This window comes from Canis lupus, chromosome 36 (assembly GCF_011100685.1).
Source record: "Canis lupus familiaris isolate Mischka breed German Shepherd chromosome 36, alternate assembly UU_Cfam_GSD_1.0, whole genome shotgun sequence".
In the NCBI taxonomy this organism is placed as follows: Eukaryota; Metazoa; Chordata; class Mammalia; order Carnivora; family Canidae; genus Canis; species Canis lupus.
Window position 1 is genome coordinate 13,898,516 of NC_049257.1, and position 19,007 is coordinate 13,917,522.

At 46.4% G+C, this 19,007-nt stretch overlaps 1 protein-coding gene and 1 long non-coding RNA gene across 3 annotated transcripts in view; both read left to right on the forward strand.

Moving 5' to 3' along the window:
• The window catches only part of CERS6 (ceramide synthase 6), a 302,521-nt gene extending 291,446 nt beyond the window's left edge, over positions 1–11,075 (forward strand). Inside the window, exons 9-11 of one of the 2 annotated variants that reach the window (XM_038584736.1) lie at positions 2,539–2,695; positions 3,236–3,259; positions 5,482–11,075. In XM_038584736.1, the coding sequence (XP_038440664.1) occupies positions 2,539–2,695; positions 3,236–3,259; positions 5,482–5,634 (334 nt within the window). In that variant the 3' untranslated portion in view covers positions 5,635–11,075. The remainder of the gene's footprint in view (positions 1–2,538; positions 2,696–3,235; positions 3,260–5,481) is intronic. The other variant, XM_038584737.1, reaches the window with a different exon arrangement.
• Positions 11,076–13,805: 2,730 nt separating this feature from the next.
• On the forward strand, positions 13,806–16,936 carry LOC111094267. The gene is made up of 2 exons (XR_005384489.1): positions 13,806–14,280; positions 16,532–16,936. It is a non-coding gene; the product is annotated as an uncharacterized LOC111094267 (long non-coding RNA).
• The last annotated feature ends 2,071 nt before the right edge of the window (positions 16,937–19,007 follow it).

Consider the following 19,007-nt stretch of genomic DNA (forward strand, 5'->3'; position numbering starts at 1 on the left):
ATAGCTGAGTGAAATAAGTCAATCGGAGGACAAGCATTATATGTGCTCATTCATTTGGGGAATATAAATAATAGTGAAAGGGAATATAAGGGAAGGGAGAAGAAATGTGTGGGAAATATCAGAAAGGGAGGCAGAACGTAAAGACTGCTAACTCTGGGAAACGAACTAGGGGTGGTAGAAGGGGAGGAGGGCGGGGGGTGGGAGTGAATGGGTGACGGGCACTGGGGGTTATTCTGTATGTTGGTAAATTGAACACCAATAAAAAATAAATTTAAAAAAATGAAAAGAAAAAAAAAACAGTTATAGAAATTTAATGTTTATGTATTTGAAATGAAGTCTTTGATTTTCTACCATACTCAAGGCCAGAACTTTCCAAACAGTGTTAAGTAATACTGGTGATGCTGGCTGGCTGTGGTTTGTACCTGATTACAAAGGCAGTGTTTTGGTGTTGTTAAATATGATGACAATGGCTGACGAGTTGAATAAAAATCATATTAAGGAAATCCTTTTAGTTCTAGTTTTTAAACATCAGCAGTGGGGAATTGAACATTACCAAATGTCTTTCAGTGTTTTTTAAATAATTAGGTTTGTCCCAATTTGGCCTATGGGCGTGTAATACATTTATATTAATAGATTTCCTAATATTGTCCCCTTCCACCAGAATGAATTCTATAATGTAGAGTAATGTACTTGTAATGAATTGTCAAATTTAATGCCATACTATTGATTTTGAGATTTTAGCATCCATGTTTATTGTTCATTGTTCTTGAGAGACAACCAGTGTGACAGGATTACAGACACACTCTGTGCATCTCATTCTGGCCTGTAAACGTGGGTTGCTGAAACTAGGGATGGGGAGCCTGTTTGGGTCTACTGTTCACTCTCCTTTTCTCTTTTCCTCTTATCTCAACTGCACATCAAGGGAGGTTTTTTCCTTTTGTGACCTGACAAAGTACTTTTCTTAACCTCTCTCAAAGCACTCATCACATTCTTTCTTATATTAAAATTTTCTGTATACCTGCCTTCTGTTCTTGCAGGAGTGCTCGGTGTCTTACAAGGTTTCCATCCCTACCCCTTAGCCACTAAGTGTTGTCCACCTAGCATCTCCGGCAGGGTCCCAGCAAGCGCTGCAGTGGCAGATGGTGGAGATACACTTAGATGAGTTCTGCCAACATTCTTAGATCTCCAAAGTCCTGCCATAAGCTAAGGAGGAAAGCAAGGAAGCCAGAGTGATTGCAAAATTCTGTGGGCACCGCGCTTCTCTTATGGCAGTAACGGAGTCCAAGAGGCATGAATCAACTTCTAAAGGCATAGGAGAAAGCAGAGCAGAGACAAGAGCACAGCACTGAAACCAGCCATCATGTACCTGCCCCAGGTGGCCGCTCCTCCATCCTGGCCTGACGGTAGATTACTGAGAGAACCAACTACTTCAAATACGTTTGCCTACCTCATGTATACACTCTTAAAATGATGTCCATTTATATCCAAATATTTTTTTTTTAAATCATTCCAGGTGCCTGGGTGGCTCAGCCAGTTAAGTGTCTGCCCTCTGCTCAGGTCATGATCTCAGGGTCCTGAGATCAAGCCCATGCTCCCCACCTGCCCCTGCCCACCTGCCCCTGTCCAGCTCCCTGCTCACTGGGGGATCTGCTTCTCCCTCTGCCCCTCCCCTTGCTTGTGTGCTCGCTCACACACACTCTCTCTCTCTCTCAAATAAAAAATCTTTTTTTTTATTTATTTATTTTATTTTTTTTTATGATAGTCACAGAGAGAGAGAGAGAGAGAGAGAGGCAGAGACATAGGCAGAGGGAGAAGCAGGCTCCATGCACCAGGAGCCCGACGTGGGACTCGATCCCGGGTCTCCAGGATCGCACTCTGGGCCAAAGGCAGGCGCCAAACCGCTGCGCCACCCAGGGATCCCTCAAATAAAAAATCTTTTAAAAAGTCATTCCAATACTCATCTCAAGCATCACTTCAAAATGGTATCTTTCAATTGTCACTTTCCCAGAGGAAGGCTTACAGAATTAAGTATGTTGTAGGGTCTCGCCAACTAGACTGTAAACCACTTGAGGACAGGGATTAGGTCTAAGCACCACTGTGCTACTACACATACAGTTTAAACTTACTAACGAGCGTTTCTGGAATTAGTTAACCTTTTTTTTTCTTGCACTGTTATGTTGTTGAATGGTATTCCTCACCCTTAAAGACCAAAAGTAACTTTGAAGACGGAACAGGCCTTTTAACAAGTAGCAATAGAGAGAATCACAACCAAATATATGATGGAAATTAACAGAAGAAATGACAGCCCGTGAAAGAGGAGCGGAAGCACGTTCAGGCTAGAATTAAATGAATGTTAGGACACCAGGGAAATCGTTCCAATGAGGACTCTCCTAGGTACCTGGTCAGACTTCAGACCGTCCTTGCAGGGTGGGACCGTTAGTGGGTATCATTGGCTTTGAGATTCTGTGCAGTAAATGAAGTTCCTTTGAAAGCAGAGTGAAAGCTGTGTTCCGTGATCACTTTCTCTTTTTCCCTTAGGGTGTTAAATACCACGTTATTTGAAAGCTGGGAGATCGTTGGACCTTACCCTTCCTGGTGGGTTTTTAATCTACTGCTGTTGCTAATCCAAGGCTTGAACTGCTTCTGGTCTTACTTGATTGTAAAAATAGCTTGCAAAGCTATTTCAAAAGGCAAGGTAAGGTCAGACTTAACTGTTTCTGATATGTCCCAGAAAATTAGGTGTTTTGGTTCTTCCTAATCAACAATAACATTGTTATTTCAAATTTCATGAAAACTTGTATGTTTTCCTTCATTAATTTATCATGAACTCCTGGAAACACAAACCAAATTTTCATTTTCTTCTGTTTAATTTTTTTAAGTTGTAGCATTGTTTGGCTGATGACTCCCACCGATCTGCATTTATAATTTTAGGTTTAATGATGCCATGTTATTTGTTGTGTTCTTTCTCTCCCTCTGTCTCCCATGATCCTTCTCTGATTAAACTTGTACCGAACAGAAATTTAATAACGTCTTCCCTTTTATGAGAAGGGTTGCTTGATGCAATATCCCCATTTATGATTTTTCCAAGAAAATTTAATTAAATCTCTTTGTTTAAATGTGGACTCATGAGGCTGATTCAAATAATGTTTCTTGGGAGCAGTGACTTTTCCAGAACATTCTCTATGACATTTTCTTACTTTCATTGTTTATTCTCTTCCTTCTGCTACCGTGGAAGGCTGGGAAGTGGAACCCTTTACATGTAAGTTCCTCATACCTCTCTCTCTGTCCTTGTTCTGGGTGCCACTTCAGCCTGTTGGAGGGGCCCTCAGATGCTTTTGTTCCCCTGCATATTGCTCTAGCTAATCAGCTGGCACTGGCCAGAGGCTTTAACTGAATTGTAGCTCCCACCAGGTACAAAGGATACTAGAAACAGCTCACTGAAGACCCATTCTGTGAGCTTGCACTCTGCTAAATTTTCCAATGTTCCAACAGAAGGAGAGGAATATTTCCATTAGTGTTTAACGTGTTTGCTAAAAAAATAAAAAGATAAAAATAAAATAAAAAAACAGAAATAGACAAAAGTGAAGTAGAAGCAGAACTAAATTGCAGAGAGGATCCCCATGGTCCAGAATGGAGGCCTGTGCATCAGCACAGGTCTGCCCTGGTCTGCCCTGACCACCTTGTCCTCGGTGAGATAATAGGTAAATGGAGCTGGCCCCTTCCATGGGGCTCAGGACATCACAATCACGTACTGTGCAGCCAGTTCTCAGCATCAGCTCTTATACAAATCCAAAATATTTTGATGAATTAATTGTTTAGAGGTGGAAGTTGATTTTTTTTTTTTCCTGTGACCTCTTACTCTTTAAAATGAGCACAGAGTGTTTCTGTTAAAAAAAAGAACACTCCTTTTCCTCCTCTGGATACAAATGACATCAACATACACAATGCTATCAGCATGGTACCAGTAACTGAGGACGCCGGTGGATTCGATTACTTGTATCCTTATTGCATTGCTGTTTCCACCAGACCTCTGGTCTTCTCTCCAGATTGTTCCTTCAATCCTAAGGAGAGACGATTGTTAATTTCATTGCGGATGTCAGGCTTCAGAATATCATAACTGCCTTTGCAGTTCACCTACGACAGTTAGATTCATCTTGGCCTTGGGTTACGGACTCTGTTTTTCTATGAGTTATTTTGAGACGTTTTAAATTATTCCCTTCCTTGAAAGTAACATAAGTATAGACTTTTTTCCAAATGCAATTGCAAATAATCTTACTAAGCATGCAAATGTAAATCGGTCACTCTCTGAAACTGGCATTTTCTTTCTTATTAGTGGCTTTTGACCAGTGGATTTCTCAGTGTAGTGAAGCTTTACTATTATGCTGTCTTGGTGACCCACATTTGCCTTTTCTTTTTTTTTAAGTTCAAGTATCTTAAATAATTCAGTCCCTTTGGTCTTTCTGTATCTAAATCATCTTGGAGGTGGTTCTTGTGTGTTCAGTCTCCTCTCAAGGGGCATTGGCATAGAGTCCATTTTTACCATATTTATTTGATTGGTTGTTTCTGGTTAGAAAGTAGCAACAGTTCTGAGCTCTTACCTTGTCCCCACCCACTGGACAGAGATGGTGTTGTCCTGCAGCAACAGGTCGCTTCTCCAGTTGGGGCCACTGGTGGCACAGAGAGGATGTGATGGGGGAAAAAAGCCCCCAGTTCATTCTGATACACCTTTCAGGAGACTACCGATGCACTTCTTAGAGAAACTAATCTAGGCAACTAGATTTGGGAAAGCTTCTATGAAGCCAGGCCCCCCAGGTCCCCAGGTCCCTATTGCCACCCCACTCAGAAAATAAGTAAACGGTGCTCAGTTACTCAGAGGTCTTAAGGCCTGTTCGGTAAAAATGCTTAACATCATTTAGACAGAGTAGGAGGTTCAAACTATTTTAATTTTAAAAGTAGTTGAGTGTTTTCTTAATCTCTCCCTAAATTACTTCCTTGCTATACTGTGACTTTTTGGGGGGGAGTCCTTTATGGTAATGCATATGCTGGTGCCTGAGCTTGCCATCCTCATTATATAATGAGACTGGGTAGAGGATTGAAGAACTTTGGAACAATGGAAGCCCATTCGTGATGATCTGGTCAATAGATTTTGTGGGGGAAGTATTTTAAACTAGACCTTACCCAGCAGGTTCCCAAAATGGTCTAGTACATTCTCATTGTCCAGAGGTACCTTAAAGAAGTCAGCATGTCTAGACATGCTCCTGTGAAGCCTAAATCCATCTCCATTCCATTCCTTGATAACTGACTTTGTCACTCAGATTGCATATCTCCATTGAAGGAGAACTAACTATCGTGGCAGTGTTCCTGTCTTCTTCGATTTTTAACATCTGGCTCTGTGTCCCTTCATGTACATGTACTTCTGACCATGCTGTACCTTAATGATTCCTTAGGAGCCGGTTACATTCATCTTCTTGTATTCCACAGGTGTCCAAGGATGATCGAAGTGATATTGAGTCTAGCTCAGATGAGGAAGACTCAGAACCTCCAGGGAAGAACCCCCACACTGCGACTACCACCAATGGGACCAGTGGTACCAATGGGTACCTCCTGACTGGGTCTTGCTCCGTGGATGATTAATTACTCAAAACTACAAGTCCCGAACAAAGTGAACTGTTTGTTCCTGGAAGTATTTAATAAGTTGCAAATGCAGTTCCTTTCATTATATCTCAGCACCAGAAACAAAAATTAGGATTATCAAAGCATTTTGAATAGTGCACTGCCATATGTCCTGTCTGTGAATGAAGAAGAATTACCATTCTCTATATGTAGGCATGCTGTATGTAATTGACACAAGGGAACAGTATTTGCATTTGTACTGTCTTAGAATATTATTTATATTTCATTTTTGTTTGTAAATCTGCGGACAAAAGAGGGTTTCCTCACTCCTTTTACTCTCTGGGTTCATGACAGTGAGGGAGATGTGCCATCTGCTTCTACCCCTTTCTATTGCTGTAACTCAGTTCGATAGGAGCATCAGCTTTATTTGTCACTTAGAGCAAGCAAAACCCAGCGCAAGATTCTCGTACTGCTCCAAACAGGTTTGCTTTCTTTGTGTTACAGTGCCTGTTTTGAAATTGCCTATATAGTCTCAGTGACCATTTTCCCAGTGTAAAGTTTAAACAGAATGAGCTAGGCTTTTTAATTGTCACTCTTCATGGTCAATTAGCACTTCAAATTAAACAGTATGGTTATTTGAGAACTTGAAAAAATTGTTTTGTATTGAATTGCTTTGGAACAGACGTTATTTCTTGTGCACATGGCCAAGATGTCTTCAATGAGTATGGTAACTAGTTGGAGGTGAACTTTGAAGGTTACAGAGGGGTTTTTTGTTTCTTTGTTTATTCCCTATTATGAGGTCAGTGCTCTGGCTCTGAAGGAAGACATTTGCGTAAGGTCATCGTTGAAACCAGTGAAGTCACTCTTACCGTTGGGAATTTGTCCTGTGATCTGAGAATAACAGAAAGAGAACAGCTGATTTCAACCAGGTTTCAGCACTACCCCCATAATTACCACAGTCATGAAAAAGAGAAGCTAAGTATAATTTGGCACAGCAAAGGAGACTTTGAACAGTTGGCAAAGGTCACCTCTAGTGCAAAGCACTTTATTGCAATCGGCATTCGAGGAAGTGCCTATCTAGTATTTGATCTTGATGTTTTGATTTTTCCGAACAAAATAAAGCCAACGGGAGAAGGACGATTTTACTGTTTGTCTTTTCTCCTTAAATATGACCCATAGTGACTCTCCTGTTGCTAGAAACTGAGCAGTGTTGCACTTGAAGTCCTTTGGTTTGCTTCTTTGAAGACTTGTTCAGTTTCCAGGAATTTTTATTCAAACAGAGCTATTTCCAGAAAAAGAAAAGATAAAAATTATACCGGACTATGGCAATATCAGCAATGAGGAAGATTGCCAAAAAATAAGTTGCTGTAGTCTCCTACCTGGCAGTGTTATGTATGTATAAATAAGAAAACCATTCACATAAGCCAAAGATTTTATCTCTTTTCTTCCAACTTTTAGTAAGAGGGAATAAAGAGGTATTACAAACACTTATTTCATACACAAAACAAGAGTCGAAAACAAGGTAGTAACATAAATCTGTGAGTCAGATGATACTGAAGACAACAGGAGCAGAAATCCTAGGGAGTGCATGTCTTCTTATGGCCGTTCAAATTTTTGAAAACATTGAAATAAATCTTTGTGCCCACAATTTGCAACCTGTGAGTTAATAGTCAAAATAATACTCCCAAACAAAACCTCACACCGGTTATTAAATCTTTCCCCACCTGTATATGAAAGAGTCTGTTTCTGTAAAGCCCATAAGTAATCATCGAAGAGCTTTAGACATATATCTGCTTGTTGATTGAGAAAACGATGCAACTAATTATTCTCATAAAGCCTTGTTATTTTATTTCACAAAACAGGGCTATGTCTAGGAGTATAATTTGTGGATGGCTTGAGACCAGTCATAAAACATCAAAAACACTTGTTCGTCATCTGAACATCTGCTAAAAGGCAGATATTATAAAATGTAGCAGCAAGCATGTTATGTAGCTGAAAAAATGTTGAGAAGGTGAAAGTTTCCTTTCTTATCAACTAAAATATGGAAAAGAAGAGTGAATTGTATCTTGCTTTAGTGTCTGGAGCAAGTCCTCACAACGGGAGAAATAAACCAGAGAACCACAGTGTGTTCACATTTGGATCATCTGATACTCTACCACAGAAGAATAATTTCAGAAGATCGGCTTGCAAATTGTTTAGCAGAGTTGCATGAAATGAAGTAAATTGAGTCTGTCCTCAGCAAATACAAATCTAAGCAATCTTTTGTTTTTCCCAAAAGTCACTTCAAAGGAGGACTGAGAATACTCAGAGCCTCAGTGACCGATACATTAATACAGTCCCCAGTGTATCCATAGATTTTTATTTCATTTTTCCATTTTAGGGCAGAGAGTTCTTTTTGATTAATCAAAGTGGTGTTTGTAGACCTGTTAGGATGAAAAATAATATATTTCTGTCTACTCCTCCCCCATGGTGGCATGATAAGACTGAGAGAAAAAAAATATGTGTTATCTTATCTTCTACTTGTGCCAGGCCATAGCTTTGGAAGTGTATTTTGTATATTCAACTGTAGGTTACTGAAAGTGTTGTTTCCCATTAATTAACTTAGCCCATGTCGATACCTCCTTCCTCCTGGTCGTATTCAAACCTTTCCAGGGTAACAAGGGGTGTGTAGGAAGGAGCCTAGAAAAAGTAATATTTTATTCTCTAATGCTATATAGCTTTTCTAGATCTCTTAGTGGAGAAAAAAGTAGAAAGTCAAGTAGAATTTGGCCTTGGGTCAATAGATGACATGAAAATGTGTGATCTATGTACGTTACATGTATGTTTCTCCAAAAAACATGATAAAACCAAAATAGCACTGACTCATCCTTATCCATATTTTTTTTCATTAAAAACCATCCACCGTGTACAGTAGAAACTTCCCACCTCCCTCTCAACTTCCTGTTCGTGCCACTCACCCGGCTGAAACTGGTAGGATCCTTTCAGCCTCTTGCCTTAGGCTAAGATCACAGAGGGCCTAAGGTCAGCATATAAGCCAAATGTAGTTCACATTTCCAAATTCAGTGGTGCACATGTGGAGAATAGAGGAGTAACTGTCAGTATTTGGGATGATTAAGGTGAATGTCAGAAAAAAGGAATTTGGTTGCTGTTTCACCCCAAGATTTTATTAACATCCATCTCCTGCCAGGCTGCGAGACAGATGGTGTCCCGAGGTACCATCAGATAATGGAACAAGTAACTGACAAAGATGAACTAGGAAGGTGGGTAGGCTCCCCAAAGAAAGCAAGCAGTTGGGTGAGAGAAATAACTCTTCACTGAGATAAAATCAGACCGCATTTATCCAAAATCGTGGGTGAACCTCAAAATCTCCAGTTCTGTTGCCAACATCCCATTCTGAGTATTTGATTGAGGTTGCATTTGAGCAAACTGAATGCTTTTACCTTAGGCAGAAAGGGTCTGGACCTCCCACTTGGTGTATTTGAACCTCACTGTTATTTAGGCTGAAGGAAAAAATGAGATTTCGGTTCAGTTCTCCTGAATCTTTGCAAAAGAGCCCTTCAGAGAGAACTTTGTGGATGCCCATGATTGTTCTCCTTCTGTTCATGACTTTGTATCGATAGTTATTTTTGTCGCTTTCTTAGAAATGCTAATGCCAAAGTTGCCTGAATATTTGAGTATTCTTAATTTGCAGTGTACAGACTAATTCCAAAGGTGTTAAGAGATTCTGTTTGTGTATGTGATGCTGTCGTTATGTCCAGAGAGGCTTCAAGAAATCCTTTGGAAATAAAAGGTTAAATGTTTACATTTTCTGGGATATTTGAGGTCTTAAGATACTAATTAGCTTTTTTTTTTTTTCCTTTGGCTGATTTCCTGCTTTGTAGATAAGTATTAGTATCCCTGAAATGTAAGAAAAAACCAAATTAGATCAAAGTCAGCCTGATGAAAAAGTGATGACAAGGCACTTAGTTTTTAAGTAACTTGTATGGGAAGAGAAAATGCAGTTAGCTCTGATTATTGCACTTGCTGCCTAGCGTGCTGCTCCTGAAAGGAAACCCCTCAGTGACCATAAGCAATTCTTGAATTCATGCACATGCAGCAGATAGTACTGGTTTACTGTGGCCACACTGTGTAGTTTTTGATTGTAGCAGGCCAGAAGAGGACCCTGTGGTCTGCCTTTGTGTGCATGGTCCCCTCCCCTCCCCTAAGGGGTGCCTAGTAGACGCGAGGAGGCCCGTGTGTCCACTCTATGCTGTTGTAATGTCTCTAACAGGTACTCAGAGGGAGCATACCCGATGCTGGTTTTCTTGGCGAAAACTTACCTAGGAAACATAAAGCATCATAAGTAACAGTTTGTAAGATCCGTGGACACCCAAAGGAGACCCTTAGCCTTTTCCAGCTATTTCTAACTTAAGTTCATTCAGCCTGAAGCCTTTGAAAGGAATGGCTTAGCAAATGGCCACAAGCTAAGACCCCATCAGATCCAAGAAGTAAAAGTCTCTGCAGCCAGATGGCACATCTTACAGTGTCTTCACAAGACTCTTATCAAGATTGCCAGGAACTGACGGGAGGGGACGGTTAGCCCAAGATCTGTGTTGCTCATCTCATCCACCCACATTCCTCTCAGCCTCCTGGAACTCTTGATAAGAGGAAACCAAAATATTGTCACTTATCTGCTATCAACTTCCCAAAAGACTGGATCCGTTGCTTTACCACTCTTCTTTCTCTGATTCCATTTTTCTTAAAAAGTCTCGTGCCCATGAAAGCTTGGTTTCCTATTTTGCTATATGTGGCATGGCCTGGAAACCAGGGACAACAGCTATTGGTATGATTTCTGTGTTAAGTGAAAAATTAGATTTTATACAGATCATCTTTTTTCTCTTGGATCTCTAGTAATTTTTTTAAACTGTCGTTGTAAAACTGCCCTTGAGAAATTAGAGGCTTTTAAAGACTAGTTGCCAAAGATAAATTAGCTCTGTAATAGGAACAGTTAGTTATGTGGCAATTCTGGGACTTTGACTTAGGGATTCATTAATTTAAAGATGGAATCCCCCCCTCCAAGATTGATTTCCAAAAGTTTCGTGAAGCTTCTAAGCCTGTGATTCTCATCATCTTTTGGTGGGTGCACAGAATCGGTCACCTCCGTAGCCATTCGTTGTCAAGCAAGGGGGAGAGGGTTCGTTTGGGGATTTGATTTTTTTTTTTTTCAATTTGCAGTGAGAAATAGGATAGGTGACAAACTCTTACATGTTTTCTTGAGACAATTCAGTGCTTGAGCATCTCTGTCAGAAGTGGAATGATGTACTGTTAGCCAATTAGAATTATTTTATGTATTGTTAACTGTGTTTTGCTGATTTTTATATGAAAATATAATTATTCGTTCTTGATCTCTGGAAGCAATCATTATTATGAGGATCATTTTACTTTGGAAACACTTTCATAATAAAGATAAGTATTAAGAGGAACGTGTAAATGACCTCTTTTGTCAGCGCTACTCCACTTGTGCTGTACACGTCACGTCATCCTGGACAACAGTTCTTTCCGGGCACACATCATGCTGCCAGTTTCCGGCTCACTTCCCTTAAATCCCAGGTCGTATTATATTTATATGTTACATATGTATGTTATTTTGTCAGGAACTTAGCCAAGCTGCCCCACAGTATTGCTGCCTGAGCATCCATCCTGTTTGCAAGGTGGCCTGCGGGGACCTTGAACTGACCCTCGCCCCTCAAGCAGGTGCACGTCCTGGGGAGCAGCCCTTGGGTCAACAGTCTCCACGACCTCCTGGGGCCTCAATGTCCCCTTGCCCCTTAGATGAGAGCGCCACGGGGTTTGCCAAAACCCCACTCTTTTGAATTGACCCATCCAGCCTCACTTAGCCCAGGAAGTCGAAGCACTGTACCCGCGGACCCTAATAAAGGCAGGTGCCCCAGGTCCTGTCTCTGCCTTCAGCCTGCGAGGCCCTCGGGGCTCGCTGTGTGTACCTCCCCCGTGACCCGTGAATAATAAACCTCTGCGTTTTAACTTCTCTTGTGGCCTGTTGTCTGAACTTCACCATCTGATACCTTGTGCTCCACTTAAATAGTAACTTAGCATAGTTAAAACATTTATATGCTATATATATATAAGTCACAGATCCTCTTTGAAAATTAAGACATAAAAACTTTATTTAAAAAAAATTATTCATGAGAGACACACAGAGAGGCAGAGACACAGGCAGGGGGAGAGGCAGGCTCCGTGCGGGGAGCCCGATGCGGGACTCGATCCCTGCACCCTGGGGTCACGCCCCGGGCCCGAGGCACATGCTCCCCCGCTGAGCCCCCCAGGCGCCCGACGTAAAAACTTTAATGTTAGCTTTCATGCAGGGCTTCATTCTGGAAAAAAAGTATTAAATATTATTTATAGAGAGAACAAATATACCCGCCCGCACGGATTTTTACAAAGTATAAAAAGCAGCACCGAGGAGAGGCCACGGCGCAGCAGCAGGAAGCATCCGCCCAGCATCCCTCTCCGTGCCCCCCGCCCCCCCGCCCTCCGCGGCCGCTTGGGGGCGGGGGGCTCCTTCCCCCTCCCTGTCCCCCTGGGTCACCCTCTTCCCCGGCTGCTCTTCTGCTAATGTCTCCAGAGCCGGGGGTAGCCCTGACGTCCGGCAGCCGGGCCGGCGCCGCCAGGAGCATTCATGGGGGGCGGGGGGGGGCGGGGGGGGCGGGGGTGAGCGGCGCCCGCAGCCCAGGCCGTGACCCTGCGACCCGGGATCGAGCCCCGCGTGGGCTCCCCGCACGCAGCCCGCTCCTCCCTCGGCCTGGGCCTGCCTCGCTCGGTCTCTCATGAATCAATCAGTGTTTTTAAAAAAAAAAAAAAAAAAAAAAAAGGACAGCGGTGAGAGGCCTGCGCAAGAGTGGGAGACCGCGAGGCCGGCAGGCGGGGGCGCTGTGACCCCCGGGGCTGCCCTGCGGGGCGCAGACCCCGACCGCCCCCAGGAGGCTGCCGCTGGGAAGCCCAGAAGTGTCGGTGCTGGGGGGAGCTGGGGGGAGCTGGGGGGAGCTGGGGGGAGCTGGGGGGGGACAGGCAGAGCAGCCCGTGTGCGCCCTGGAGCCCCCCCCCCGAGCTCTCCCAGAGCCCCCGGGCCCCCTGGCCCCCAGAACACCCCGGAGCCCCCCGGAACCCTTGAGGCCCCCCGGAACCCCCCGGGCCCCCCTGCCATCCCCGAGCCCCCTGGAACACCCCCAGGCTCCCGGAGCTCCCTGAAACCTCCCTGGGCCCCCCAGACCCCCCGAGCCCCCCGGGCCTGGCCTGCCGGGCGCACCCGTGCTGGAGGAGCGCAGGGCCCCGCGCAGCTGCACGCTCCGGGCATCGTGCGTCGGCTCCCCCCACCCACCCACCCCCCCCCCCCCGGCCCCTCGGGAGAGAGCATCCGGCCCCGGCCCCGAACCCCGCATTGCCCCGGGGCTGCAGCGGGCCCAGCAGGGGGGCCACCGCCTGAGCGCGCAGAAGGCGCATGGGGGGGGGGGCGGGGCTGGGCTTGCAGAAGTGTCTAGAAGCGGAAGAACCCAGAAGACAGAGCGCGGGGCTGCTGGAGAGCGGCGGGAGGAGCCAACGAGGCGCCATGAAGCAGCTCGTTAGGCAAGAGCTTGGCTTGGCCTGTTTGACTTGAACGGCGGGGCCGCGTGCACGGCGGGGATATTGTACGGCGGGGCCGTGTGCACCGCGGGGCCGTGTGCATGGTGGGGCCGCGTGCACGGCGGGGATATTGTACGGCGGGGCCGTGTGCACCGCGGGGCCGTGTGCATGGTGGGGCCGCGTGCACGGCGGGGATATTGTACGGCGGGGCCGTGTGCACCGCGGGGCCGTGTGCACGGCGGGGCCGTTTGTGGCCAAGGCTCCAGCGAGCAGCCAGGCTTCGGCTCGCGCCTGCGCCCTCGCGCCGCCCTCGCGCCCCCGCGGGGGACCCCAGGGCGCCGGGAATCCTTCCGGGCCCTGAAGACACAGGGTGGCGAGCACGGGTGTGCTTTCCGCTTTCGTGCGACAGACGACCTAGGAAGAGAAAGAAAGCAAAAAAAAAGCAAAAAACAAAAAGCGTGAGGGCTAGTTGTTCGGGCCACGGAACCCAGACCGCAGACCGGGAGCCTTGAACCCAGGACCTCCGGTGCCCGGTGCTGAGGCGGGGCTGCACGGTCAGGGGTCTCGCTCCGCGTCCCCGCCTGCGCCCCAGCCCTCCTTTCGCGGGTGCCGCTCCTACTGGGTCGGGCTCCCCGGAAGGCTTCACTTTACCTCACCCGCCTCTTTCCTTTTCACCGCTGATGTGATTTTCATGCTAGTCTCATTTTTCCGACAAAAAGGGACAAAACAAAGTTTCAAGGGTGCTGTTAATCGCAGAAAGTCCGCATCCTCCGTCTTCTGCCATAAGCCGTGAGTCACGTGTGCAGCCTCCTGCCGGGGCCCTCGGGACGTGCCCACACAGAGCCTGGGGGGAAGGGACCCCTGCCTCTCCAAAGCCGCGATCCCAGCTCCCGGGGCGCAGGCGGCGGGCTGGGCCCTGCGGCCCCGGGGAGAGCCCGGCCCGCCAGGCGATTTCGCACTGGGAGCAAGAGCAAAATTAGTGAAGCAACACAGCGTTGCACGGTGACGGCCGGGGCTCTTCGGACGGGCCCTCTGACCCCCCAGGGACAGGTGAGCGGGCCTACACCGGCTGCGTGGGCCGGCCCTGGGCGGTCACGCGGGGCAGCGGGCCCTGAGCACAAAGGCTCCAAGAGGGGGACACGCTGGAGGCTCAAGGAGCAGCAAGAGGGCCGATGTGATGAAGCAGAAGAAACAAAGGCGAGAGCGTGGGTGACAGCGTTGGGAGTTAGGAAGGGTCGGATCATATAAGGCCTGTCTCCCGCGGGAGGGGAGCAAGTTCTAGGAATAAGAGTAATGGGAGTCCTTTCAGGAATCCAAGCAGGGAGCAGCATAGCCCGGGGGGTCGCCGTCCTGAAGGAGGGAGACATAGGCCCGGCCCCACCGCGATGGAAAGAAGGGCTCCAGCCTCTTGGGGTCGGTGGGGCGCGCGGGGGTGCACAGGGCCACACAGCGGGCTGGGCCATGGGCAGCAGGTGGCCACTGGAAGCAGGAAGGACTAAGGGCTCCTGAGGGTTCAACCCACAGGCAATGAACGAAGTCCGAGCAGAGGACGAGGGGTGGAAGCTTCTGCTGAGGAGGTGCCGAGCCCCGGGAGGAAAGGCTTCGGGGGCCTCGGAGGAAAGTGGCCGGAAAACCGCTGACAGATGGGCCCTCATGGGCAGGGGGACCCGAGGGAGCGGCCGGACTCCCCGGCTGAATGTCGTTCTTTCCTGTTGCTGCTTAGCGCCCTTCCCGGGTGGCCCTGGGCACCCCAGGGTCGGGGGGCTGGTGGGTGATCACATGGAGGAGGCGAGCCTCGGACAATGCTCACTGTTCGCAGGGCTCCCAGCCTGCGTGGCTGGGCACAGCCCCCCCTCGCCCCCCTACCCCACCCCCCCAACCCCTCCACCCCACCACCCCACCACCTCACCCCACCACCCCCACCACCCCCTGGGCAAGGGAAGTGTGGTGGCGACCCCCTGGCGGGCATCCGGCCCAGCACAGCCACCCAACCAAGCCGACCCCAAAAAGGCAGATGCACCTCACTCTTGCTATTCGCAGTGGTGACCTTCTAGAAAGCCTCCGTGAGGCATCGCTTCCATGAGAAATACAGGCTTAGGTTCCCATAACCCTCTGGTCATGACATTTTTATCAAAAAATCAAGATATAACCTTGTTTTATCCAAGCTTCTGTTTAAAGACATTTCATTTATTTATTTTAAAGATTTTATTTATTTATGAGACACACAGAGAGAGGGGGGGGGGGCAGAGACACAGGCCGAGGGAGAAGCAGGCTCCACGCAGGGAGCCCGACGTGGGACTCGATCCCTGGTCTCCAGGGTCACACCCTGGGCTGAAGGCGGCACTGAACCGCTGAGCCACCCGGGCTGCCCTGTTTAAAGACGTTTTAATACATATTATTAATTCATTAACATCGAAGCACAGCTGAAAGCGCCGTAACAGTGGCCCGAACAAAGCTGTATCAACTTATTGTTTAATATTCTGAAATTCTGCAAGCTGGTTATTACACTAACATTATTAGAAATTATACAAACTTATGATTTTTAATTATATCTAAAAATTTAGGTAATACTCAAAACCATCTAATTACTTTCCTACATTTTCCCACTGCTTATGCTCTTGAGGTATTTACACATATGGTATGTGCTTGATGGAAATACTCAAGGTGATGTGCTACTAGGCATTTCTTCCTAATTCTGTGTTCAGTGCCGTAGCGTTGGTAACTTGAGATCCGCCGTGGTGAGAGTATTTACTCCATGGGAATCAGCAAAGGCTACAAATCAGGTTTGTTTTTTTTTTTAAGATTTTATTTATTTAGTCATGAGAGACACAGAGGGAGAGAGAGAGACAGAGACACAGGCAGAGGGAGAAGCAGGCTCCCCATGGGGAGCCTGAATCGGGACTTGATCCCAGGACCCAGGAATCACAAACTGAGCTGAAGTGGACCCTTAACCACTGAGCCACCCAGGTTTCCCAGCAAATCAGGATTTTATTCATGGGTTTATTTATTTGGGTAAGCCGGTCATTAAACATTTACCTGCACACCGGCACCACTTGTAACCTATGGACACAGGGACTATGGCTCAAAAAAGTCAAGTGACCTCATGTCTGTCACCCTACTCGCAAGCAGTAGAGTTGAGATTTGACCCAGACCCAATTGATCTCAAAACTTATACATACCTTCCTAGTACATTATGCTTCTTCCACTGTTTGCATTTGTCTCTGAAGGCTGCTTAGATTCCTACTGCGTTTGAATTGTCTTTGGCTTTTTTCTTATCTACCTCCTTTAATTTTCCTTACAGATCTCAGACTTCCACCCCTGTGGTTTTCATCCCTATTTTCTCTCTCTTCGAGATTATGATGTTTAGTGCTCTCAACTACGCCAGGAGACCTTCTCAGAAAAAAATATCTTCAATAAATCTAATACATCAGTGACTGAATTCAATTGCCAAAGTTCACCGTCTTATTCCAGTTCACGAAACAGACACCTTCTTCTCCAACCTAACCCAGGGAGCTTGCAAGGGTCAAAGAACAGCCCAGAACACAAGGCATCAATTCAAGCAGTTCAAGAATTCAGTTCATTGCAGACGAGAAGGATAGATGATGATATGCAGGTTGTGAAACTAGTTCTTTAGTGCTTTGGGGTTGTTTTTTTGTTTGTTTGTTTGTTTGTTTTAATAAAATTGGCACTTAGGCGTCTTATTTTATTTTATTTTTTAATAAATTTATTTTTTATTGGTGTTCAATTTGCCAACATATAGAATAACACCCAGTGCTCATCCCATCAAGTGCCCCACTCAGTGCCCGTCACCCAGTCACCCCCACCCCACGCCCACCTCCCCTTCCACCACCCCTAGTTCGTTTCCCAGAGTAGTGCTTTGGGTTTTAAGAATGAGCTGGAAATCTCACAGGGAAGAACTCCTAGGGGTGGGGTGAGTGAGGGATGGGGTACTACAGATGAGAAAGATACTGGAAATAAAAGGGCGGCCACCAACTCTTTGGGAGTCATAGCAGTTAATTAGATTCATCAGGATTAAACTCTTGGCTGCGGTTAGTTTTGCTGACGCAGGATGCTACTAACTACCCAGTTAGCCAGCCAGCAAACAATGTGTAGGATGCTAGGCCATTTGGAGCCATATCCCTAAAGAGGAGCTCAAAAGAGTCCCTGGAGTTTGAAAAAATAGTGGTTTTTTTCTGTGTGTTGAAGGCACTAGACTGTTTATAGAACAGAGCTCTGACTTGCTAAACTCCCAGGGCTGCCGTTTCTTCGTTATTCACTTAGAAGTCATTTCTGAGGACGTGTGAACGGTTCCTACCATGCCGGCTGGAAACACACACAACCACGATGCTAATGGATTCGAGAGGAGGCACATCAAGATGCAGCCAGCGCGTGTACTGAGCACCAGCGGTCCACGAGACGTTGCTGTGTTAGGCGTCGTGAGAGATGCAGGGAAGCCAGAGGCAGAGTTGCGGACCGAAGGGACTCTCAAGCTGGTCAGAGAGGCTGAGCACGAGCGCTGGTAGCTTTAATAGGCCAAGGTGGCTCTGAAGGAAATGATACCTGGTCGGTTATGCAGATCAAACTTCATGATGAAGGCAAAGGGTTCTTGAAAATGATAATTACTCTACAGACATAACATTATTATCATCATCATATCAAATCTATTGTTAGGATAGTGATTGCCAGGAAATTTTGGAGGAGAGAGAAGTTGCTTCAGAATCAGATGAGAAAGATTTCAAGGAGAAAGCCAAAAATGAATTTGGTGGGCAGCCCGGGTGGCTCAGCGGTTAAGTGCCTGCCTTCAGCCCAGGGGGTGATCCTGGAGTCCCGGGATCGAGTCCCACATCGGGCTCCCTGCATGGAGCCTGCTTCTCCCTCTGTCTGTGTCTCTGCCTCTCTCTATATATGTCTCTCATGAATAAATAAATAAAATCTTTAAAAAAAATGAATTTGAATGAGTCAGATGGGAAGAGGAAGGGTGTTTCAGACAGAGGGCATGGTGTGGACCAGGAAATCCCATAGCATAGCCTCTGGTTCTTCGTGGCCTGACCACTGATACCCTTCACTCTATCTTCATCCCTCCCCACGGCCCTCAACCCAGGTTCCAAGTCTGTGGTCTCAACTGGGCTGTGCCATGTGACATCTCCAGCACATAAGCCTCACTCTGCCTCAAAGACCTTTGTCCTCTTTTCCATCGAGCTAACTCTCATATGGCCTTCAAGATTAACTTAGGGATTCCTCCTCTCAGAAAGCCTTTGTCACTTGGAATGAGGTGCTTTTCCTAAGGAAGAAAAGGTGCAGTCATTGGACTCCATCAGAGTGTTTATCACAGTCCCCCTCCCTTGATTATAAGCATCTTGAGGGCAAAGAACTTGCTTTTTCTATCTGGATCCTTAGCCAACACATTTGCTACATAGTAAACACTCAAGACGTGCTAGTAGAATGAACATATATAGTTACAGAAATAGGAGTTTCAGGAAGCTAAAGAAGTTTTGGAAGGAAAAAAAATGAGCTAATTTTTACATTTTGAATTTGAGGCATTTCTCCCTTGCCTACTAGAGCAGAACCTCGGGACATGTCTACACTAGAGGGACAGAGGAACAAGGTAAGCCAGGAACGAGCTCTGTGATGACAAAGATAGGAAGAAACGCACTATGTTAATGATAATGCTCAGCCTCCCTCTGCCTCTTTCTCTCTCCCTCCCTCCTCTTCCAGAACTGTTCAGTTGCAAAGCTTTGGGATGGGGCAAAGCAGAGTGGTTGTTTCTGGCAGGTGAG